Raw genomic sequence first — 27,073 nt, forward strand, 5'->3', positions numbered from 1 at the left:
CCCTTCCAGACATCTCACCCGGTCAAAGGGATTTGGCAGAACAGGAGGTTTCAAAGCTCCTAGAAAAGAGCCGTCCAGACTGTGCCGGCAGACCAGGTAGGATCCGGCGTCTACTCGAGATTCTTTTGGTCCCCAAAGAGACCAATATTAGACATGAGCAATCTAAACAGATTTGTCAAGAAGGCAAGATTCGGATGGTCACGCTTCAGTCCATTCTGCCCTTTCTGGGCAAGGACAACTGGATGTTCTCTATAGACCTTCAGGATGCGTGCTATCACATAAAGATTCACAGACGCTCCAGAAGGTTTCTCCGCTAGGGACCAGTCATTACCAATTCAGAGCACTGCCCTTTGGCCTCACTTCAGCCCCAGTGTGTTTACCAAATGCATGGCAGTGGTCACAGCTCATCTGAGTCGTCAAGGATTCCAGGTGTTTCCCTACTTGGACAACTAGCTCCTCTCCTCCACCACCAAGTGTCAGCTTCTTCAGTCCAGAGACTACACTCTACAGTTTTGCAGGAGTTTGGGAATTTCAGTAAATTTGAAAAATCTTCTCTGCTGCCTTGCCAATCTATCACCTTTATAGGCAGAATTAAACACCGTCAAAATGTTAGCCAGACTAACAGATCAAAGAATTCTGGACATCCAAAAATTCTATTGCAAAGCAACAAGATCAAAGCCAGATTTATACTGAAGGTTCTAGGTCTTATGGCTGCGGCCATTGTTCTTCTACCACTGGCTCGCTTCCACATCGTCTTCTGCAGTGGATGCTATTCACGCAGTGGTCGTACCACAGTCTCCCGATGAGGCACGAAATCTTTGTCACACAGTCGTGCAGAGCTCATCTGAACTAGTGGATATCTTCCCCTCTTCTTCATCAGGGCCCTCCTCCAGTTGCCACAGTCACTACGGATGCCTCTCTGATCGGGTGGGGGGGGCATTATCAGGGCAGGATGGTCCACGGGACATGGCAACCCATAGAATACCATCTGCACATAAATGTCCTGGAGATGAGAGCAGTGCTTTTAACGTTGCAAGCCCTCAACGACTTTCTTCCCACGGGGACTATTGCAGTACAAGCGGACAACATGTCCGTGGTCTGGTACATCAACAAACAGGGCGGGACCAGGTCCTATCCGTTATGTCGAGAAGCTCTCAGACTTTGGCAATGGGCGATCTCTTCTCAGCGGTTTCTGATAGCACATCCCGGCAGGTCCAACCTATTAGCGGACAGGCTGAGCAGATCCATTCTGATGCCTCACGGTGGTCTCTCAATCAATCTGTAGTGGATCAGATTTTTCTGAAGTGGGGCACTCCTTGTTGCGATCTTTTGCTACTCCTCAAAACAACAAGTGCCCGATTTTTCACTCTTTCCCCTTCCAGGTCAACCCCTGAGAGACTCTCTAACCCAGGATTGGCCCGGGGACTTCTTTCCTCCCTTTCCTTGATTCCACAAGTCATTCAGAAAGCCACCGTTTTGAGAGCCAAGTTGATCCTCATTGCCCCATATTGGCCTCGACAAATTTGGTTTCAGTCTCTGCATCGTCACCTTCTGGTGCAGCCCTGGCATCTAGACCCAGTTCCGGATCTTTTGATCCACCAGTCGGGTCAGCAGCACCGGGCCATTCATTCTCTCAACCTCACTGCTTGGTTGCTCCACTTCCTACCTAGCCAGGCTACCGTGATTTTCGGACTCAGTCAGAGACATTTTAGTGTCTTCCTTGAAGTCGTCCACTAGGACTGTTTATGCTAGCAAGTGGCGGCGTTTTCTATTTGGGCAAATTCCAGAAATATTGATCCCTTTACTGCTCCTGTACATGTTTTAGATTTCCTGTTTCATTCAGGATCCTCGTCATCTACAGTCAAAGTACAACTGGCTGCTATTTCCAAGTATCATGTTGGCTTGCATGACAATAACATTATGTCTCATAGATTATGCAAGGCCTTTCTGAGAGGAGTTTTCTCCTAAAACCACCTATAAAGCATCCTCCTCTGCAATGGGATCTAAACTTAATGTTGGCATCCTTGATACTACCTCCCTTGGTCTGCTTCATGTTCTTTGAAGTTATTGACCTGGAAAACTATATTTTTACTGGCTGTTACTTCTGCAAGAAGGGTTTCTTAAGCTCTCTGCATTTTATTTGGTTTTCATAAGGACAGGGTATCATTAAGAACTAACCCTTCCTTTCTCCCCAAAGTCGTATCTCAAACCAACATTAACCAATCTATAGACCTACCAGTCTTTCCCAAACTATTCCGACAGAGCTGAACAGAAACTGCATTTTGGATGTCCATCGTCAGCTCAGGTACTATTTGCATAGAACTAAACAATTCAGAAAATCGGACCAATTATTTGTCTCCTATGCAGAAAACAGGATAGGTCTTCCAGTCTCTAAAGTGACCTTATCCAGATGGTTGACTTCCACTATTTCCTATGTGTACTCTCTCAGAGGCAAGCAGCTATCTTCTAAGCCAAAAGCACACTCAACCAGGAGTCTATCCACTTCTGCAGCTTTTCAGGATAGACTACCCATTGATACCATTTGTGCAGCAGCTACTTGGGCGCCTCATACCTTTGTCTCTCATTACAAGTTGGACTTGGCCTCCAGAGATAGGGCCAGTTTTGGTTCCACAGTTCTCAAGAGTCTGTTCCATTGAGCCACCTGGGATACAGGTGCTAGGGCTGTCCCATCCAGCAAGAATGAGGCGAGATTGACAACTTAACATTTAGAAGTTATGTACCTACCATAACGTTCCATGTTAGTTGTCTTCTCTTCTTTCTTCATCCTCCCTCCTTCCCCTGGCCTGGACAGATCTTGAAGAGTTCCTATTAGGTTGTATCCTCCTGAGCCTGCATATGAGGACTTCTATTAGGAACTTGTGTTCCTAATTATGTTAGGATAGTCTTTAGCAGGGTAGGTTAGCTACCAAACGAGATCTGAGGTAGTTCCGCCTTGCATCATGGGATATAGGGTTGCCTCGAGCTGGTAAAAGGAGTTCCTAAGCTAAAGCAGAAGACAACTAACATGGAACGTTATGGTAGGTACATAACTTCTAATTTTCGTGTACTGAATTTACAAGAATTTTTATACTGCTTAGTTTTGTGTAACAAATGTTACTAAACCCCTGAAGCTTTACACTGTTCTGACATAATTTATCAACTGTTCCCGTCATCCTTTTAAACTAATTTTTAAAACCAATACATGAAATCGGATAACTACATTCCAGTAAATTTTACTGGCATAGTTATTCAGTGAATCCATTGCTTATTTATTACGCTGGTTATAAAATTAAAAACACAACAAAAAATCAGAATAATATAAGAGAAAAAAGTTAAAAAGGGTACAGTACTGCGTATATGCAATTATGCAATTATAAAATACTTTAGTAACACTTGCTCAATGAAAAATAAAATAATCAAATCACACCTTTCTAATACAAATTCTGACAAACGTTTAAAACAATTTCATGGGAGTATTTTTACAGTTAAGCAAAACATCTATTTAGCTTATTCTAAATGTTAAAACAATTAGCTGTGCCAATCTAGAGAGAGAACTGAAGCAAAATACTTACCAAAACCAACAAACGTGCACCTCTGTTGCATGGCATTCAGGACATAATGTTAGCAAAAGCATTTTTTTCATTGTAATATACACTCACATATGTTAATGAGTGCTTACAATAAAATGCATTTTCTTGCCAATATGTAGTATAAAATGTAATGTCTGCCCTAGTTGATGGACTGTGATCCTCCATGATTTACCAGAAAATCAAACATTTTATAAAAACGGCATAAATATGAGGCAAAATCAAGGGCATTCTGCAAAATCATGGACAGTTCAGAAGAAAGGTTAGCACTAAAATATACCACTCCCAGCACACAAAACTGCCTTATCTCAGTGCAGAGAAATAATGACAAATAATTCTCTACATCTAGGAAGTACAGTCATGTAGGTAAACTTACCATAACAATAGACGTTCAAACAGATTACAGTATACTTGTCTATATGTGTTCTATCCTGCAGATTATATAACAGTTGGGCCAGTTTCCAAAGCTTTAGGCACCTTCCATGTGCTCAGACTGTTAACAGTTCAAACAGGGCTGCAGAAAACCAGTGGTCTCGGTGCAAAGCCCTTCAGAGCTTTCATGCCAACTGAAACAGGAAGGCTAGAGTTCTGAAAGAGGTCAGTGCTACTTAACTAAAAATCAGCATCCTCTTCCTGGCAACAAAAATAAGGGGGGTGGATGGAAGGAGCTGCTACTGCAGCATTGATCAATTTGAATATCTACTGCTACAGTAAGTTTACCTGCATAACTGTACTATGTTCATCATCAGATTTCTGTTTCAATAGTCCTAACTATTTGGATCGAACACTATAGCATGGAAGGTTTGGCAGGAGGCCTGATCAGAGTCTAGGAGCACCTGGAGAATAGTCCTAACAAAGCCTGGTCTAGAACTGGAAAAGTAGACTAGTTTATAGTGTTTTGCAAATTTATGTTCAGAGGACCAGGTTACTTACCTCTAGAATACTTCTGGGGTCTGCCCCTTTCCAAAAAAAACACACTGAAGATGTCAAGGTCCTAACTGAATGGGCCTTGACCTTGTCTGGAAATTGACTTGATATGGAGGGAATAAGAAAAGGAAATAGCATGGGACAACTATTTAGGAAAAATCTGCTTTGACAGTGGTTGTCCTTTTTTTATACCTTCATAAGAATCTTTCCTATGTGGAATATGGCTACAAGAATCGTGAGAATCATAAAAGCCATGAATCCTGATATCCTGAGAAATTCCTTTGTGGAAGTCCTGAATTGAGATGAAAAACTCATGAAAGGATCTTGATAGACATACCTTTTTCCTGTTGAAGAAAAGCCCTTTGAACTGATGTACCCAGGAGATACCCTAGGAGTACAATCCTGTACAAAGGAATAAGATGAGACTTTTTAATGTTTGCCTGGAAACAGTCTATGAAGGACACCTCCTACCCAAGTGAGAGATTTATGACACTGACAAAAACTCAGCAAGATCAGCCAGTCATCTATACAAGGAAAATGTTAACACCTTGCAGTCTGCAATAGGCTATCACTGGAGTTGGACACTTCGTGAACACCCTTTGAGTAGCGGATAATGCAAAGGGTAATGCAGACAACTGAAAGTGTAATCCAAACCCAGAAAACCTTAAAAAAAACTGTTAGAAATCTGTGGCTACAGGAATGCAATAAGTATCCTTTAAAAGTTACAAAAATAAATTGAGAGAAAGCTAAGAGGTAACAGGTTGTGGAGGGGCAGCATTTAACTTTAGAACCATCACAAACTGGTTGAGAAAGGAAAATATCTCAGACTGATCTCTGTGAAGCTTCTTTCCTTCTCTGGTACCACAACCATTCCCGAATAAAAAACTTTCCCTGTCAGGGAAAGAGGAAAAGACACCATTACCCCTAGAGTCAGCAGATGTTGAATGACAGCAGGGAATAAAGAATTTCAATCTGGTGGATGACTAACAATCTCCTGAAAAGGAGGTAGGGACTCCCACTGCAATTTGCACTCCTGACGAATCATCTAAGAACCCATTTGTCTGAGAGATTATTTTTTGCCAAAAAGAGGGAGATGAAAAGCCAGATGTTGGTAAAGACTTAAAGGATTGCCAGAGTAGGAAGGGTGTTTGTGGGGTTTACACTTTGAAGATAGTCAGACTTGTTGGACTGTCCTTGCCATTGTGTTTTGGGACATCTGTTTGCTAAGTCTGCTTATTTTGCATCTTACAAATGGATATAGAGTTAGGGATCTGAGTAATTAATCAAATCGGTTTCCCTCTCTCATGACAACTTCTTTTCAGGACCTCAGCAGGATATGGGCAAAATACAACCTTCCTATCAAGGGGAAGATTCAAAATTTCAGCTTTAACACCTTCAAGCATATTTTGAGAATGTAATCACGCAAACCTTCTCATCACAGACCAATAACTGCTGTTCTGACAGAGGCATCAGCGGAGTCATATGAAAACTTCAAAAAAGGTTTTGGTTACTTGAGAAACAGAAGAAATAAGAGCACTGAGAGAAGGTCTGCCCTCAGAAGAAGAAAATGTGGCAGTAATGTTACTCATATTTTAAAAAGAAACAACCAAAAACTTTGTGAGCTTGATAATTAAGAATCTTAAAATAAGAGTAGAGGAACATACTCTTTTTTCCAACTGTATCAAAAGCTTTCCCCCATCCTTGTCATGGGGGAAGGGATTAACATCTACCAAATGTTTAGATGCAGAAGGATATGGCAAGAAAAAAACAATCAGTTCAAGGTCAGATCTAGGATTTGAAAAATAAATATGTTAAACTGAGGAATTTTATACAATCTGCCTTCTTAGGGTCTAGAGGCTCAGCCTGGCTGTCAGGAATATTGCAGGCCATAATAAAAACATCCTTCAAGGCTAGAAGAAAAGGAGAGAGAGCAGTAGACTGAGGAAATTTCAGCTGTAATATAGCCTAACATTTTTTTTTTCAAATAAGTTATTTTATTCTTGATGAAAAAATGGTTCAACCTAGACATGGTTTCAAAGAAAAGAAAATCTTTGCCAATGGAAAAAAAATCATAAAAAATACTCTCTCTTCAGAGTCAGACATGGTTACCTGAGAAGAAAGCTTGTTTCCTGGAAATTTTGAAATCTATTCCCTATTAATCACACTGGGAATATTCAGAAAATGAAGAATTCCTTTTTCTCTTACCAGTAGATCTGGTAAAAGGAGGGTTAAGCCTGAAAAAAAAAACTCTGAAATAAGCTAAATATATTTCCTTGCCTAAAATAACAGAAGAAAATAAATGTTTAACTTTCTGCATAATTTTGATAAGAAAAAGCATAGAATCAAATTGCCTCATCAAAATCACTTCTTTACCCCATGACCCAAGTTAACTCATCTCCATCCAGCTGCTACATTGTACTGTAAGGCACACTGTATTTTTAAAAACCTTTAGCAGACATGGTCTATTATAAATGTTGAATGCTGTACTAATGCATTAGCCACCAACATTCTTACCTTCACAGACCAAGTCCTTCCCAACAGGTATTTTTTCATAAGCAAATACACCAAGGCGGGTCCCATTTAGACAAGCCCTAGCTCTACTCTGGCTCCAGTTCACTTCCTTACCCTGTGCCTAATTCCCACCCACAACACTTCATCTACATTTATACCGTGTAGCCATACCCAAACAGTAATACTAAACCCCTCCCATCCAACTTAAACATGTAGCCCTCAAGATTCCATCATCATTTAGCTCCCCTATTACTCATCACTCCTCGCTGTAGCTCAGCCTTTCATCACTACTGCCTTGTTATTTCCAGTGCATATAAAACCACCAACTGTTTTACATACTTTTTATCTATTCCATTATCAAACATATATTACTTACACAACCCACAATCTCTCTCCGAAACCACTTATCCTCTATCTATCACTCCCAAATTAGGTAACAGTATGAACTGTAACTATAGGCTTGGGTCTACTACTGCTATGCCTTCGCCACCTCACCTGTTATCAAAGGCACCAGATTCATACTATCATATCCCTAAGTACCTACCTGATAAACCTACCCAACCTAAAGTTAATATCTTAACAGCCATGACACGCTGCACCTCTATTTCAAACATAAACCACTCAATGTACCATCAAGTAAACTTAAAATAACATTCCCTGCTAGAACAAGACTAAAAAATATCTAAAAACACTAGTCCAACACACATCAGTCTTAACCAGTGGTGATATTCACCCTAATCCAGGCCCAAAAAAATCATCTAAAAACAAAGTCAATAGTACTGAACAAAATGAAATAGTACCTTATCCATTTAACAGTAGTCAACTAACTTTCATTACTCCAAATGCTAGAAGTATTTGTAATAAAATCACAGCACTCCATACTTGGATAGCTGTTCAAAAACCTTGTTTCTTAGCCATAACAGAAACATGGCTACAATCAAATATTAGCAACACCACAATATTACCACCAAATTATAACATAATTAGGAATGACCAAGCTAGAAGGAAAGGCGGTGGTGTAGCAATAATATAAACCAGATTGTCTCAACCTAATCCCTTATAATGCCCCCATAGCACAATTCAATAACGCAGAACTTATCACTTTCCTCAAACTAAACAAACACAAACAAATCTGCATCATTACCTTATATATTCCCCCAGGCAACAATATCAATGTATTAGAGAAGACCTTCTACACTGGACTTCAACTTCCATCCCTCATGAAGCAGTCATACTAGCAGATGTTAATATGAATTGGCTCGATCTTGTATCTACCTCCCCTAAACTTAGCACAAATCATTTTGGATATAAACACCTGACACAAACTCCAACATATTTTAGTAAAAACTCAAATTCCATACTAGACTGGATCTTAGTATCAGATCCCACTAAATTTACCTCGCCTGGCACCCTATCAAATCCCCTCAGTGACCATCTCCCTGTCTTTATCAAACACACACACAATCCTCCAAAACAACAAACTATAAAAACTCTTTGTAACACAACAAATTGTAACACTCAGACATTCAGCAATATTCTCTCTTCAATAAACTGGAATATACTAAGAAATATCCCACTACAGGATTCCATTGAGAAATTTAACTCAATATTTCTTAACACCTTAAACAAAATGACAGCTCCCTGAAATAAAATATTACGAGATGCACCCTTAACACTACAAGACCACCAATGCAAACTAGAGACAAAGCCTTGAAAAATAACAAAACCCACTAAGCCTTCAACAATTTAAAAGTCTTTGTAATCAGGCCAAAAGACAGATCATCTCTGACAAAAGATACTTCAGCAGACCTCAAAATAATTGAAAAGCCAATCCCGAGAAATTCTGGTCAACTGTCAAGAAAACACTACAACCAGGGCAAAAATTTTATCCCAATCCATGTCCAAATAGTGCACCTCTGGAAAATGCTACACAACTTAATACCTACTTTGTAGACCGTACAGCAACCATTATAAAACAATTTAGTCATAGTACTGCGGATCACAAGCAGCAAACAAGTTATGCCCCTATCGTAACGTTCCATCTGTGTTGTCGATCTTCATTCATTCTTGACAGATGGGTTCGGTTCTGACCCCTCTGAACCGACTCAGACATTATACATAGCTCACTATAGCCCAAAACCCTCAAGATAAGGCTCTACCTACCCCCCCTTCCCATTACCTCAGACAGAGTTTGCAGAGAAGTAGAGAAAATACAGAAGCCCTGTCTAAGGGATAACCCTGTACTATCCCAGGACTAGGTCCGATCCTCTAGAAGTCTCTTGGAGGGGGGAAGGTGGGTGGGATTGTCAAGAATGAAATGAAGATCGACAACACAGATAGAACATTATGGTAAGGACATAACTTCTTTATCTGATGTTGTCAGTCTTCATTCATTCTTGACAGATGGGACACAGTCCCCAGCTACTTTAGGTCCTGGCTGGTCCTAAGGAAGGATATTCCTGAGTACCATAGAGCCAAAGGATGCTCTTCCCCTGGGGACCACATTTAATTTGTAATGAGTGGTAAAGGTATGAGAGGTAGTCCATGTTGCAGCTGCACATATTTCTTCAATGGAGGCCTTGGAATGAAAGACAGCTGAAGTGGAAACAGATCTAGTGGAATCACTCCAACAGCAGCGGGTAGTTTCAGTTTATTCCGGTTGTAGACAAAGGTAATCTCTAAGCAATCTTCATAAAGTAACTTCTGATACCAGTTTGCCCAATCCAGGTCCTGAAAAGGATAAGAATAACTGGGGTCTATATTAAAAAGACGAAATCTGAAGTCTGAAAATGCCATAACATGGACACAAACAATCTACGAAAACAGCAAAAGATGGAAACATCGAAAGTCACGCCAAAGGAATTCCCGGAAGCAACAGCACCATACAGGCAAGTTAAACCTAAGTAAACAAACGTAACTTAAAACAGTTTTCCAAATGTTTTTGCAGGGGGGCAAGCCCCTCTGCACCCCCCCCCCATATCCCCCCTACTTATAGATACCAACTCCGAAAACGCACTACAGTGGGGAACAGGATATACTTCCTCATCCCCACGATCACCCTGCTGGCCACGGAAATTCGTTCGGCGTTGTGACTTTCGGCATTTCGTCTTTCGCCGTTTTCGTAGATCGTTTATGTGTCGATGTTATGGCATTCACTGACTTCAACTTTAGTCATTCTCATAGACCCGAATAACTGGTTTGATTTTCTAGAAGATTTTCTTCTGTCTAGGTAAAAACATAGTTGTCTATGGACATCCAGCAGGTGTAAGCAGTATTCACCTTTGTTTGAAAAAGTGGAAAGAAGACTGGCAAGTCTATGGACTGGCAAGTCTATGGACTGATTAATATTAGATTCTGACACCACTTTTGGGAGGAAAGATGAGTTGGTTCTTAATGACACTCTCTCCTTGTGAACAATGATGTAAGGATGCTTTACACATAAAGCTTGCAATTCAGAAATTATCCTGGCTGACATGATAGCTACCAGGAAGAGGATTTTCCAAGACAAAAACTTGAGGTCGCAAGTAGCTGCTGGTTCAAATGGTTGTCAAACTTGGCTTTGTAAGACTAAGGTCAAATCCCATGGCACTACCATGTCTTTGAATAGGGGTTTTAAATATAAGGTGCATTTAAGAAAGAATTTGAGCAAATGATGAGACATCAGGGAATGTTCATCAAGTCCGTCATGAAAACTGGAAATAGCGGCTAAATGAACTTTAATTGTGGAAGTAGAGGCTCCTGAATCAAACAAGAGTCGCTAAATATTCTAGGACCTTATTCACTGGTGCCGAGAAGGGATCTATGTTGTTGGAACAGGCCCAAATCAAAAATCTTTTCCAATTGCTTTAGTAAAGCTTTCTGGTGGACGGTTTATGAGAAGCCAGAAAAATCCTTTAAACCTAAGAGGATAAGTTATTCGGACTGGCAGTTACTAGAATTGGAAATACCAAGCTGTCAGCTTGAGGTTTTGGAGATTGGAATGCACAGAGCCCTAAATGTGAGATAACAGGTCCGGAGTCGGGTCCAGAATCCAGTGGCGGTGAACCAGATGAAGCCAAAGAATGGGGAACCAGACTTGACTGGGCCAATAGAGTGCAATGAGAATCACATTGCTTCTCACCCTTTTGGCTTTCCTCAAAAACTGGGGAATTAGTGGAATAGGGGGAAAGGCATAAAAAAGTCCCGGGGGCCAATCAAGGAGAAATGTCTCTCTCAGGGACTTCCCATGAGGGGGCATTAGGGCAAAGTAGCTATTGCATTTGTTGTTTATTGGGGAGGTTAACAGACTGCAGCATGACTGGCCTCAATGATGAAAAATCTTCATCGCTATGTTGTGGTTGAGAGACCACTCATGAGGTAGCAGAATGCATCTGCTCAACTTGTCCACAATCATGTTGGATTTCCCCAGGATATGCATTGCTACCAGAAAGTGGCTGGAAGCAATAGCCCATTACCAAATTATTAGGGCTTCCTGACATAGTGGGTAGGATCTGGTTCCATCTTGTTTGTTGCTATACCAGACTAACAACTTGTTGTCTGACTGGATTGCAATTGTCCTCGAAGGAAGGACAGACTGGAATGCTTGCAATGCTAAAAGCACTGCCCTTAATTCCAGGATGTTGATATGCAATGTTGGCCTCTTGCGGGGACCAAGTGCCTTGGGCAGTCTTTCCTAGATAATGCCCCCCCACCCATTCTGGGAAGTGTCTCTGGTCACTATGGTTTTGAGCGAAGGGGGCGGGGGGCATAGATTTTCTTCTGGCTTCATCCACAAAGATAAATCCTTTTTGCAGTGGTTTATCATCAACATTAGGTGGGACATCGGATGCGTTAGAATCTACCATTGTGACGCCAAGAGCCAATGAAGCACCCTCATGCGGTATCTCATAGGTGTACTAAAGTTATAGTTGCTGCCATGGACCCCAGAGTTTGCAGTACCAGACAAGCAGGAAAGTACAGTTTTGTACCTACCATAAATGTAGATGTTCGAAGATCCACATTGCTGCAGTCCTAACACTTAATATCAAAGTATAGTCAGCGCATTTGACTGACGCCAGGACGCCAGGGTACAAATGCGCATGACCGTATCCTCAGTCTTTTCTTGCCCCAGATGTCAGAAGACCCTAAAAATAAAGGTCAAAACCAAAAGACAGCAAACAACCAACCAACCACCCCTGCACTAACTATATGTACAATATATACAATATACACAAAATGTACAACCCAACCCACACAACCGCCTCTAACTACAGAGGGAAGGAGGAGGGACTGCAGCAATGTGGATCTTGAACATCTACATTTATGGTAGGTACAAAACTGTACTATGTTCTTCATCTCACATTGCTGCAGTCCTAACACTTGGGTAGAATCCCAAAGCAGAGGTAAGGGAGGATGGCCAACTACAAGGAAGCAGGAGCTGCCAAAATGCCCTGCAAAACAGCAGTGGCAAAACCAGCCCTGGACTTAGAGTAAAGTGGCAGGTGATAATGCCTAGAGAAAGTATGTACAGAACTCCAAGTAGCTGCCTCCAAAATATCCTTGGTTGCCACTCCTCAAAAGCTGTTGAAGTGGCAGTAGCCCTAGTGGAATGAGGCCTAATCCCAGCTGGAATCTCCTTGCCATGATGGGAATAACAGAAAGCAATGCAAAACCCAATCCACTTAGAAATAGTTTGTTTTGATACAGGCTTGCCCTGAGAACTCAAGGCAAAAGAAACAAACAACTGCTGAGACTGCCTGAACCCTTTAGTTCTGTCCAAATAATAACGCAACTGCCTGTGGACATCTAAAGTGTGCAAAATCTTTTCCCCTTTATTTTGGGGATTTGCATAAAAGTAGGCAAATGAATAGTTTGGTTTAAAGCCACACTAGAAACCACCTTAGGCATAAAGGAAGGATTAGAATGATACCCTATCCTTATGGAAAATCAAGAAAGGCTCAACTGCCATAAGGGCCTGTAATTCAGAAACCCTTCTTGCAGAGGTAATGGCCAACAAAAGCAGTCTTCCAAGATAAATATTTCAACTCAGCAGTAGCTGCAGGCTCAAAAGGTTGTAGAGTGAGTTTCTCCAACACAAAATTGAGATCCCAAGCAGGAGTAGGAGCTCTGGGGTCTTATATTCTTTGCCCCTCTAAGAAATTGCTTGAACAAAGGATGAGAAAACAATGGTGGGTTGCACTCATAGTGAGCTGAAATTGCTGCAGCATGAACTTTAATAGAAGAGAAAGACAAACCTTTGTCCAGTAACTCAGTAAGATATTGAAGAGCCACACTCAAATTAGGCTCAGAAACATCAAAATCTTTTGCTGCACTCCAAAACAAAAATCTCTTCCATTTGTCTGCGTACACTTTTCCTTGTACTAGGCCTCCTAGCTTCCAAAATAACATTCAAAACTTGCTGAGGAAGTGGAGGCCCACTTTGGTTCAAAACAGAATATGCCAGGCTGTTAGGTGCAGAGAGTGAAGCTTGACATTTAGCAAATGGCTGTCCTCCTGCGACAACAGGTGTGGAATCAAAGGCAAAGGCCATGGAGGCTTCCGTACCAGACTTCTCAGTAATGGGTACCAGTGTTGTCGAGGCCAATCGAGCCATTAAAATCATCCTTGGCTTGTCCTGTCTGACCTTTAGAAGTACCTTTGGGAGGAGAGGCAGAGGTGGAAAGGCATATACATGAAGATTGCTCCAATTGAAAGAAAGAGCATCCACTTTCCAAGCTGTGGGATGAAACCTTTTTGTGCAAAACTTTGGCAGCTGATGGTTTAGTGGAGAAGCGAACAGATCTATGTCTGGAGTTCCCCATGACACTGTCAATTTCTGAAATACATGAGGATCCAATTTCCACTCGTGGGGATCCATAATTGTCTGCTCAACACATCTGCTAAGGAGTTCTGTGCTCCTGGCAGAAACCTTGCCTGAAGATTGAGCTGTAAACTGAGAGCAGTCTCCCACAAAATCATTGCTTGCCTGCATAGAGGATAAGAATGTTCCCCTTGCTTGTTGATGTACCACATGACAGTTGTGTTGTCTGTTAGAATCCACACCTGCCCTGGAAGAAGTAATTCCTTGGAAGCAATTAATGCAAGCTGGACTGCTAACATCTCCTTCATGTTGATATGTAGATGTTGTAGTCTGACAGGCCACTTGTTTTGTATCCACTTTCCATTTAGATGAGCTCCCCAAGCTTTGTCTGAGGCATCTGTCGTTAAAATCTGACTCGCCTCTGGCCGGGTCACAGAGAGTCCCTTGTTTAGGTGACATTCCTGTGCCCACCACAAAAATTCCTTTTGAATGCAAGGTATTATTTGAATGACAGTGTCTAGATCCTGGCAGTGCTGTGTCCATACATTTTTGAGATACAATTGTAGCTTCCTCATATGCAGTTTGGCATTGGGAAGCACCAGAATACAAGATGCCATGAACCCTAAGGCTTGAAGGACTGTCCTTGCAGTCAGCCCGGACTGATGAGATAGTTGATGGAAGTAAAGGGATAGACTCTTTTGTTTGTCCGGGGTTAAAAAGGCCATCTGGGATGCTGTATTCAGTCTCACACCCAGAAAGCACATGTCTTGAGAGGGTACTAGACTGGACTTTATTTCGTTCACAGAATACCCTAGGCATCTTAGCACTGCTATCACATAATCCAAATGATGAAGAAGCTCTTCTCTTCCTTGAGCCAGAATTAGGCAGTCGTCCAAATAAGGATAGATCTGTATTCCTTTTGTCTGAAGAAAGCTATCACTGGAGCCAGAACTTTCGTGAACACTCTGGGCAGTAGATAAGCCAAAGGGCAATGCAGAGAACTGATAGTGAGAAGTCCCAGCTCCAGATACTTCCTGCAACTTAGTCTGATAGGAACATGAAGGTAAGCCTCCTTGAGATCCAAAGTTACCATCCAATGATCTTTGCCCAGCAGAGGTAAAAGCTGCTGCAACGTCAACATTTTGAACTTGGGAATGTCCAGATAAGTGTTGAGGATAGATAAATCCAAAATTGGTCTCCACGTGTTCCCCTTCTTTGGTACTAGGAACAGGCGAGAATAAAATCCTAGGCCCACTTCTGGCAGAGGGACCGGCTGTATGGCCCCTAGTTGGAGCAACAGAGAAACCTGTTTGTGAGCCTCTAGTCTTTGTGGAGGAGGAACGTCTGGCATGCCTTTGAAAGGAGGCAAGGTATGGAAATAAAACCTGTAGCCGTGGTGAATGATATCCAATACCCAACTGTCCTGGGTAATTAAACTCCAATTTTCTTTGAAAAGTGCCAACCTTCCTCCCAAAGGTGCTGCCAGGCGTGCAGGCTCTGGCAGCTGAAAAGGTTGGTCATTGGGTCTGCTGAAAGGACTGACCCCTGCCCTCACCCGAAGCCTGTGCAGGAGAACTCCCTGTTCTAGGCCTGAAAGAGCCCTGGGCTCTGCTCTAGATCTACCCCTAGACTGTGAACCATAAGAAGGATACGTCCACCCTTTAGTAGGCCACTTTCTACTAAACTTTGGAGGCTGGACCTGCAAAAAATCTTTAACAGTCTGCATAGACTTAGCCTTGTCTTCCATTTTCTTTAAGACCGTCTCAACAGGAGGACCAAACAACATGTCAGATTGTAAAGGAGCATCTAAAATCCTTGTCTTAACATGTTCAGACAAATTCTGATCCCTCAGCCAGGCGTGCCTGCGAAGGACTGACCCAGTGGCAGCCACCCTAGACGAGGCCTGTACAGCATCAAAACCACATTGCAAAGAATGCTTACCCACCTGTTCAGAAACATGCACTAAATCTTGCAACTCCTTACAATCAATACCTACTGCCAGAGCATCAACCTTAGACTTCAATAGTGAAAGGAGATAATTTTGGTATTTCAACATGTGAAACTGGCAATTCAGAGCCCTCATAGCAAGAGTGGAAGAAGTATAGACTTTCTTTCCCCACATATCCAAGGTCCTAGCCTCCTTGTCTGCAGGAACCGGATTCTTAACAACAGAAGCCTTTACACCTTTAGGCCCCTGGCTAACAGTCTCTGGGTCTGCCCTAGGACTCTTAAAAAGATACTTATGAGCTTCAGGCACCCTGTAATACCTATCCGGCTTAACAGGAGCAGGAGGCAAAGAATCAGGATTAAGAGAAGCTTCTGTAAAAACATCGTCCACTACATCCAAAACAGGAGGTATAGCCAAAGGCCTATGCTGGGGTAAAAACAGAAATTCCCTAAGCCTTTTCCTGGAATCAGAGAAGTCCTGACCTCCCACTTAAAATGCCCTCATGGAATGAAGAGTTTCTGAAAAGAAAAATCCTCAGGAGGAGTAGCAGAAGGAGTAGAATCATCCACATCAGAATCAGAATAAGGAGAGTACTCCTGCAAGTCTTCAACCAGACTCTGAAACATCTGAAGCCTGCTCAAAACCCCCAGCTCAGGATCCACCCTAGGTCTCTTATCAGGAGGGGCATAGAACCCCTAATCAAAGTAATCAAATCTTCTGCCATTTTAAGCATATGCTTCTTGGGCACAGTACTTGAGGAGCTAGGGGTAACACCAACTGAAGCCAAACCTGGCCTGCCCCTGGGGGAAGCCTTTGAAACAGAAGGAGAGGGCCTAGCCACCTTGGGAAGGGAGGGAGTATAGTAATGAGAAGCCCCTCAGCCTGACTAGTCTCCTGAGAGGCCACATCCTGCAACAATAAGGTCTCACCCTGGGAACACAAAGAAACCTCCGGTGGAGCCACCAGCTCCACCGACACCTCTAAAGAACCGGCGTCTGGTACAGACGGTTCTTCTAGCCTAGGCTTAACTGCCTTGTCCTTGAGCATCCGACGGCATTTTATAGTTGCACCGCTTCCCAAAGACTAACCTTGCACAATCCAACCTTCTCTTTATAGTTATTAAATCTAGCACAAGAGCGACAGTCAACAACGTCGTGCTCAGGCCCTAAGCAAGGAATACACAAAGTATGATAATCTCTATGCGGTATCTGTTTCCCACAAGAAATGCAATTATTAACTTTTTCTGACATCCGGTAAATGACTGAGGCAAGAAAACCAAAATATTCCCCCAACTTTGAACTCGGTCTGAAACTTCTAAATCGAAACATCTCAGAACGCCAACCAGCACTACTGCTTCTGCATCGGACCATGCGGCAAAAGAGTCATGCGCATTTGTACCCGTCAGTCAAATGCGCCTGATGATATTCGGGCCGACCAAGGACAGCGGACTACCCAAGTGTTAGGACTGCAGCAATGTGAGATGAAGAACATCTTTTGTTTCGGGAAATGATAACCTGAACTTGTGACCTTAGCTTCATCAGCCTGTGGAGGGGAAGAGAGGCTACACAAGAAACTGTATTCTCTTTTTTATGGAAATGCCTAGTCTCTGAGAAGTGAACCACAAAAGTCTGTTACGTAAAGCAGTAGATGCCTGGAGGGGGCGGTGAGGAGCCAGTCATCTAGATATGGAAACACTCAGAATCCTTGCAGTCTGAAGGGAGCTGCTAAGACTGCCAGGCATTTGGTGAACACCCTGGGGGCTGTGGTGAGACCGAAGGGCAGTGCTCAAAATTGCTAACGACTGGCGGAGATGTCTTCTGGAGCACTTGTTCATCTTTATGTGGTAATACAGATCCTGAAGATCTACAGAGCAAATCCAATCATTCTTCTCCAGAAAGGGAAGGATGGAATGAACTGTGACCATCTGAATTTTGTCTGTTGTACAAATTTGTTCAATAGGCTGAGATCCAGAATTGGTCTTCCAGTCCCCTGTCTTTTCTGGCACTAAAAAGAATCCTGAGTGAAATTCAGATCCTCTTTGGTCTGGCAGGACCTTCTTGGAGGACACTTTTCAGAAGCAGCTTTTGGATTTCTACTGCTGCTAGATCCCTCTGACTGGGTGGAACAACTGGGATTCGCTTTTGAAGTCAAGGAAAAAGACTGAATGGGGTATGATAACCTCTGCTGATAATTTTCTGCACCCAGGTATCCAAAGTTATCGTAAGCCAGACAGACTGCTGCAGTGAAAATCTTCCCCGACTGCTTCCAGAGGTAAGCAATTGGGCCTCCTTTTCAGGAGCGCTAGCAAGGCTGTCCAGAGAAGGAATCTCTGGAGCCCTGGTTACGCGGACCCCCTCTGCCACAGGAAGGATGTCTTCCAGTAGAGTTCCCCTCTCTGCCCTGGGGGAGTACCCACCACATGTGCCATGAAAAGGGCCTTGGGATTTTTTGAACCACAGTTTACCATCCCTTTGATTCCTAGAATAGGATTGTTGAGAAGTAGAACAACGAATGCCCATGGCAGAAAGGATCTTTCCATCCTTCTCATACCTGGCTAGCGTGTCTAACTTTTGGGCCAAACAAGGAGGATGCGTCAACAGGAGTGTTGACGAAGGAAGACTTGAAGGGTTCCGTGAAGTCACAAGTGCATCCAGATGTACTGCCTTAAGGCAATGCCTGTACCCATTGCCTTGACGTCCCTTCAACTGAATGGGCAATAAGCCGCATGGACAAGTTTGAGATAGACTCCAGGGTGGCAAGCTGTAAGGGAACCCTATCCCGAACCTCTTCAGACAGAGCTCCTGTAAGGATGTCTGAAAGCTCAGTTATCAGATCCCTTTGAAGTCCAGTAAAATATGCCAAGAATTTCAAGGACCCAATAGCGAAGGTTGAAGAGGCAAAAACCCGGTTCCCAAATCTGTCCATTGTTCTAGACTCTTGGTTAGAAGGATGGAGAGTAGAACTCTCCTCAATGAGTTCCTTCTTGGTGGCCACCACCACCACCATAGCATCCACTGCTAGACCCTTTGACCAATGGAGCTGATGATCGGGGGCTGTTAAAATTGCATCTATTCTCTGGGGAATGGGCTCTATGGAATCGGAAGCCTTCTATGCCTGCTGAGATTGTCCAATTCCGACAGACTCCTGAAAGACTGGATCGACATTCCAAAAGGGGACTCTAGTCCTGGGAATTATTAATGGATTGACTTTCAGCACCATAGGTTGCTGTGCAGAAGGGGAAGCTGGGACTGAATGAGAAGAAAGTGGAGGTTGTCCAGAAACTATTGTCAGTGCCGAAGAGGTCATAGGCGCTGAAACAGTGGTGTCGGTGCCGAAGAACTCTGAATCAGTTCTGATGGGGACTGAGCCACTGTCCATGCCGAAGGTGCCGGTATTGTCACTTTTGGTACTTTGGCTTTTGATTTCGAGGAGAGTCTCGGAACCCAAGACTTTTACCTCATGTGCCAAAGGTGAGGTCGGCACAGAATGGCTTCTTTTCTTGATATCTGGCTTCAAAGATTTTGTAGTCTCAGCCTTAGAGAAGGTTCACTAAAAAAATTTCAACAAGCCTTTTAATATGAGTTTGTTATGTCTCTCTGCATAAGTACGGGTCCCCAAAAGCCCTGACAAATTTTACAAGTAATGTCTAAAGGAGGGGCACCCAAACAGTACACGCAAGAAAAATGCCCATCTGAACTGGGCATCTTTCTGCCACAGTCCTGATATTGCTTGAAACCGGATGCCCCCTTTTGTTTTTCTGCCATACTGAGTTAAAATTCGCACACACACGCATGCAGGTAGAAAGGAGAGAAAAGTAAAGTAGCTCTCTTTGTTTTTTTTTTAAACAAGGTCTACCAACAATGGTATACTAGAAATACCCAAAGAGTAAAGAGAGTGAAAGGAAAAAGATACCAACGGCAGGAAAGGGTAAGTACGGAAAGCCTGTTACCAACAATGGTAACCAGAAATACCATTAGGTAAAGGGGGTGGGTAGAAACAGCAGAAAATAATCAAACACTCACAAAAAAGAAACAAAGAACTATCTGATAAGAAATAGAAAGCTTTCAGCAAAGTCGCTACAGAAAAGCACTAAAAGTAGAAAAAAATGAAGCACTTGACTGACAGCATCAGATGACGCGTCCAATTTTCAGAGTGGCAAACAAGATCTGGGGTAATGAGAGGAGGGGTACTGTGGGTAGAGCCTTAGCTCGAGAGTTTTTGGCTGGTGCAAGCTATGTACAATGGCTGAGTCGGTTCCAAGGGGTTGGGGACCTAACCTATCTGTCAAGAATGAATTAAGACTGACAACATCAGATCAACTATTACCTCCTCATTTACACTTCAACCAGTATCTACAGCCTATATAAAAAACCTCTTAAGCAAACTAAAAAACATGCTCTGCAGATAATCTACCCAGTAAATTTCTTAAAGTAACAGCAAGTAGCATAAGTTACCCCATATCCATACTCATAAATATACCCATACAGGAAAACTATGTCCCCAGAATCTTGGGAAAAAAAATCACATATCATTCCCCTCCATAATGGCAGTACTTCTACAGACATCATTAATTTCAGACCAACAGCTATCCTATCCACATTCTCTGAAGTCTTAGAGAAATGCATCCAAAAACAACTAACAATACCTGAAAACCAAGAAAAACTAAAACTCAGCATGGTTTTCAACCCTCCCATAGCACAAATACAGCTCTTAAAGTTTTCACAGATGCAGTGAACAAAGCCAGAGACAACAGTCAACTTGTCTCTGTCATATCCCTTGACCTATTAAAAGCCATATTCCTTGACCTATTAAAACCCTTTGATACAGTCAGCCACATTAAGCTACTAGAGCAAATGTCAGCCTTAAATCTAACACCAAACACCCTAAACTGGTTCAAGAGTCATTGCACTGACAGATGCCAATCAGTAAAATGGCATATCAGTGCTCTCACCTTTTCTCAGGTTCAACAAGGATCAGTCCTTTGTCCTCTCCTCTTTAATATCCTTACAAATTCTCTTCACACTTGTATACATGCTTCTCTCATACAGTATGCTGATGACTCAACACTTGTGTACTAACAACCATGCACCTCAAACAAATTAAACAAGAATCCCTCACTGCCACTGAAAAATGGTTACAAAACTCCCAACTCGCGCTCAATCCAAAGAAAACCAAACTTAGTTTTCTATCCCAAATCTCGGTCTCACAAAAAACACACCTTTAAAATATACTCCCTCAATAACACCACTATAGCCAATACAAAACTATTAGGCATGACCATAGACAACAACCTTAAATTTGATTGACACATACAAAAATACCATCAAAAATATACACGAAAAACTAGGCTTACTCTACAGAGCTAGAAACTTCCTCACCTCCACATCCAGATACACTCTTGCAAATAGCTTTTTGCCTTCTCTTCTTTATGGAGCCCCCATCTTATATAATTTTCAAATCTCAAAAACTTGAACAATGTTACAATAAAATAGCAAGATTTGCATCAAATTCTCACTACCGTACCCACCACTGCACTACACTGAAAACACTTAACTGTCTAGAACTACCCAACTACCTAAAATATATTCAGTTAAATCACCACACATAAAATCATTTACCACCCACACACCTGCCTAGCTTTAAATTCTATACTACAAAAACACTCCACTAAACGTCCCCTGTGATCAAGTAACCAAGTTTAACTCACTCTTCATAAACCACCTGAATCAGCAAGGTATTCTCACTCCATATTTAAAACATGGAACACTATGACCATATCTATAAGGCACACAAACCCTTCAAATCATTCACACACACTCTTAAAAACTATCTAAAAAATACACGACTATACTTATGTTCTACACGAGGTTAATCAAACAGCTCCTTAATTTGTAACTAACAGCATTAACTTCCATTTTGCGATTATATTTTATACAACTGATAATTTCTTGCCTCTTACCTACACCTTACACTATCACCATACCGTCCCCTAACTTTTCTTTCTCCCTTTTGCTTTTTCTCTGTCCATATCCCATACTTTTCTCCTACTTTCCCTCTCCTATAATTCCTCTCCTCTCTCAACCCTGTATTATAAGATATGTATAACAAGTACATTACAACAAAAATTATTTATCAAATGGAAAAATACTGATTTGAATCATATAACTGGAAAGACCAATTGTGTCATGTACCCTTATCAATATCTAATGTCTGTAATATATGTGCAAGTATGTTTCATCTAATATATGTAAAAATGATGTGCTAACCATTATTGTATATTCTTGTGTGCGAAAATGTTCACTGTTACCCTGTAATAAGCTAATGCAATATGATAATTGCCTCAAAAGCTTTTCTCCCCAGGCATCCTCTGAAAATGGGCACCCACCCAGTCGGACTTTCCTAGTAAACGAATGTCAAATAAATAAATAAATGTCAGGGACATCACCTTGGAGAACAGCCATCTCAGTTTGGTTACGAGAAAATCAATATTCCTCTGAGACTGAGTGGTTCTCCCATAACTGTAATTCAATCCAGCAGCTGTAGAGGATGTGTCCAACCCTCAAGTGTATGGTGGCAGAAGGGAATACACTAGAGGAACACCAGGAAAACAGCAGCCTGAGGAATCAGAAATGGTCACTGCAGAGGCACACATCTGAAGCTGTGAAAGAGTAACCTGCTGAAGATGCAAAGACCATCTGGACATTTTCTTCTTTTTGTGACTGGAGGAAGAAGAACCGAAAAATGTGTAAGCTTCACCATGGTAAAGCCAAGAGAGAAGTCTGGAACCAGAGTAATGACGACAGTAGCAAATAAGTAGCAAAGAAGTGAATTCACCAGATCATCATAGCAACCACAACACACATTTGCCCCAGCTCCTAAAAACAATTTATAAAATGGTTATCGATAAAGGTATTTTACCTTTTCTTAGAAAAACAAAAGTTCACATATAAAAGTAGAAAAAAAAAACATACCTTAATTGACAGAAAAGTCACGACTGTAAAAAAATATATAGTTATCTTCTAGCAAAAAAAAATATTGTAAGTTTTAGTCATTGAATGTGGAAGCCCCCCTCCAAGGGAACTTTTTTCCCCAGCAACAGAGAAACACTAGCCGAACACCAATCCTCAAAAGCCTGCAAGAGGAGTGCTTTTCAATGGCAGGAAATCTGTAGATGGCCTGGCACCCAGACCACTGATTTGCCACAGACTTGCTTGAGCTGTCAACAGTCTAGAAGTATGGAAGGTGCCCTTAAGCTTTCAAAGCTAGCCGGCTGTTATATCACCGGCAGGATACAAACAATATAGCTAAAGCCACCATGCCAGTGATCCAATGAAGAACAATATACCAGTTAATCTGCATTTGCACTGCACTGACACAGACTGCAGAATAAATTCAAATAAAAACACATGAATACAACAGAAAAAACTCTGGTCTTAGAGTTGATGGCACTTTGATACTATTAGAACATTTCTGGGAATGCTGCTATCGTATTATAGAGGTTCCACTAGTGGTATTAAGTGATTATGGACTGATGCATCTCCAAAAATACTGCATAGTGTATAAACTGGCATTTAACTTCCTATACTACAGCTTCACAATGCAAAGCATAACATGTTTAAAAAAGCTTTTCTCCTTTTATGAGATTAACCCATTAGCAGAACAGTCTATTTCATATTTGTATAAGGCTGCTTACTTCTACTCAAATGAAGACAGTGCTCAAGATACTCTAGGTATATGAAATCATAATTCTTTTCAAGAATGTAACAATGTGCAGTGTTACCTGAATATGAGTACCACAAGCAGGGCAGGGTTTGGTGTTCTTTGCTAGCCAGTCTTCACTCTCCAGCTCGTCTAATGCTTTTTGTATTACTGCCTTTCCATACCTTTGTTCCAGAAACTTTTTTGTTTCTTCATCTGCTTTTAGGTAATCAGTACACAGATCTTGAATTTTTGCTTAAAAAAATTTACAGTGAAAATACAAGTCAGTAGTATTCTTACTAGGAAAATTCAAACTCATATGTATTAAAAAAATAAATAAAAAATAAGAGAGAGATCAAACATTATAAAACTTCCTCCATTACTCAAAATAATGATAATGGAATTCAGAAACATGTAAGAACTTAACATTTTCCAGAATATGTCAACCATACTGAAAGATCTTGGTGCTTGCAGTGTGTCATCAAGAGCAATGAAAGAGGTCAGTTCAGAAAATACCATTTTTTTCCCTCTAGCAATGTTCAAGAAAAGAGATCTGCTGATGTAAATACCAATAGTGGTGATGCTTAAAGACAATGGAGTCCTCACTTTCACATTTTATTTGTTTGTGGGGTATAAGTGAAGAAACTCCCATCACTTGTTCACAGGCTTGGTGAATAACCTTAAGGCTTACCGACCATAAAGTTATTTGATGTTCCAGATCTTATGCGAGAACTTAACGATGGGTATGCATGCAGTCAAAGTTCCTTCTTAAAGATATGCAGTGATAACTCCTCTCTTAATCGGTTAGTCTAATGTCAAGTCCACAGGCATGAGAGCTTTTAAGAAATTTAAATACTTCCACAAAAATATCACTTAAACTCGCCCAACCTTCTCAATCTTAAGAAATACTTACCATTGGAGATTTTTAATATAGACTGGTCAAGTTGTGACTCAAAATCCAATTAATCATATTAACCTGCATGTTTTTTCGCGAACTATTCAAACACCAACCAGAACTAACAATCCATCCTTGACTGGATACTAACAGGTCACCATTCTTCTTTCACTCAGGCTGCCTTCCAGACAGTCTCAGTGACCATCTTCCAACCTTTCTACTCAGACAGCGTTATGCGAGACCATGTCAAAAGCTTTAGAAATGTCAAGAAATATCGAGACCACCAATTTTCCCTTCCTATAAACAAATAAGGAACAAGAAAAACCAACACCCAAAACTTTACCTCCTCCCTTAAACTTTGCAACTGGTCTCCACTCAAATACCTACCCCTAGATAAAGCCATGAAATATTTTAACTCTACCTTCAGTAATATCTTGAACTTTCACGCACCACTTAGAACTATAAGAATTAAATACGACCATGCTCAATTGCTAACTAAAGAAACTAGGGCATTACTAACTGCAAGAGACAAAGCTTGGGCACAATACCAAAATAAAAAGAATGAAGTTTTACAAACTTACCATGAGCTTAGAAATAAGGCAAATTACATGAGACAAATCAAAGTAGACCAAACGAACTACTATCACAACATCCAAACTATGCACCACAAAAACCCCAAAAAGTTCTCGTCTGCTATTAATAAGATCCTCCCACCCCACCACTACCTCCAACTACTGACAACATATCCACCCATTTGATAAATACTTCACCAAAACAACTCTAGCTCTATCAAATAACTGTAGCACCACTCACACTCCAATCCCACCTACTTTGGATGATGATGATGATGATAACAATAACTCTGCTTCCCCTACCCTGCCCCATCCCCTCCCGCCCCTAAATCACTCAAATTTATCTAAACCTAACCACTCACACGTGTCTACCAATCACCACCTGTACAATTATGAATTATAAAGTAGCGTACATTTCCACACTAATTCTAATAAACACCCATCCATTAGTACACATATATTAACCTTTTACCAATCCCTACCCTTTTTACCATTGCAAAATGCTATCAATACATTGTATTGAAACACCCTCTTCTTTCATACACAGCAGTTGTCACTCCCTGTAATCAAAACAGGACAATCTCCACTATACCCCCCTCCCCCACCATTACAATACAACACATATCCACCTACCCATTCAGCTGTTCTGACTTCCCACAGTCACCCTATCCGATTAAATCCCTGCTCTACCACATACTCACAAACTCACAACCATCACCCCCCCCAACATCTCAAAACACACTAACCACACAATGTTAGTCCCACTCATCTCAACACACTAAGCATGCAATGTTACATTCACTAAAACACATCATTACATCCACTAAAACAGACACTATTTACTACCTTATCTCTCAGCACAGCTAACCTATTCACACTAGCCCTTCTTTACCATTTAACTAACTTCTACACCCCCATCTACTATGACCACCCCACCAACTCTCCACTGCCCATAACCCACCACTACATTTCACCCAACCTCTACAGCAACACAGAAATAGACTACCTCCCACTTAAATACAATCAAACCAGACACAAAAATGAACCAGTATTTAGAAACCACAAACAACTAAGCAAACTTATAACAACTTTACTTCATATATTATCAAAACTAAAACTCAGTGGCGACATCCACCCAGCCCTGGCCCCAAGCCTACCAATAAGAAAACTACCACTTACACCTCAAATCAACTCCACCATACCCCTTCACCCAATCAACACTCCCTGCTGTTCCTTAATATAAATGTAAGTATACTAAACAAAATCTATGACTTCCATGCACTAATTGACCTACATTCCCCCGACAACCATTTTGACCGAAACTTGGCTTAAGCCACATGTCAAAAACAATTAAATACTTCCCCCAGGGTTCAACATATATAGACTTGATCGTCAAAATAAATGTGGAGGAGGTGTAGCAATAATGTTTAAACAAAATCTAGCCCTAGAAGTTAACACCACACTTCCTACATCTAACAATGCAGAAATACTCATCATCAAACTGATCATCAACAAGAACAAAACACATCATAGTGGCTATGTCCCTCCAGGAGATAACAATAGCACAGTTGAAAACATACTTCACTGGCTATCCACAACCTTCCACCAAGAAACCATAATTATGGGTGACCTAAACACTGACCGGTCCACCTATAATTCCAATAATCCATCCAATTTCATAAACCTATATGGTTTCTACCAGCTCATACAAAACCTCAGAAGAATAGACAAAACCTCCAACAGACAATCCATCCTGGATTGGACTCTCACAAATAAAAATAACACAGCCCTTCTAGCAGGATGCCTCCACAGTACCATAAGTGACCACCTACCTAATCAGAAACTATCTTAGTCCACCTAGACAAGTAGTCTATAGGCTAATCCACAAAAAAATAATGAAATATACACATTTTCAACTCCCTCTTCCAACAAATAAACTGGTCCCCCCTCAAAACCCTACCACTAGATGACGCTGTTCAACACTAACACCACCTTCCTCAACATCCTAAACATCCTGGCCCCCCTGCAGAATAGCTAGAATAAAACATCACCACACACCCTTGCTTAGAAATAACACCAAGACTTATTAAAAGAAAGGGACAAGGCATGGGAACACTGGTTAGCTAAAAAAAGCAA

General features: G+C 41.5%; 1 protein-coding gene across 4 annotated transcripts in view; it reads right to left on the reverse strand.

Annotated features, from left to right (window-relative positions):
• The window catches only part of LOC122799903 (E3 ubiquitin-protein ligase RNF14-like), a 975,557-nt gene that overhangs the window by 201,048 nt on the left and 747,436 nt on the right, over positions 1 to 27,073 (reverse strand). For all 4 annotated transcript variants that reach the window (XM_044069290.1, XM_044069286.1, XM_044069287.1 and 1 more), the window contains exon 7: positions 23,553 to 23,725. In XM_044069290.1, the coding sequence (XP_043925225.1) occupies positions 23,553 to 23,725 (173 nt within the window). The remainder of the gene's footprint in view (positions 1 to 23,552; positions 23,726 to 27,073) is intronic.

Source organism: Protopterus annectens, chromosome 4.part0 (genome assembly GCF_019279795.1).
Source record: "Protopterus annectens isolate FY-2018-M chromosome 4.part0, PAN1.0, whole genome shotgun sequence".
Taxonomy (NCBI): Eukaryota; Metazoa; Chordata; order Ceratodontiformes; family Protopteridae; genus Protopterus; species Protopterus annectens.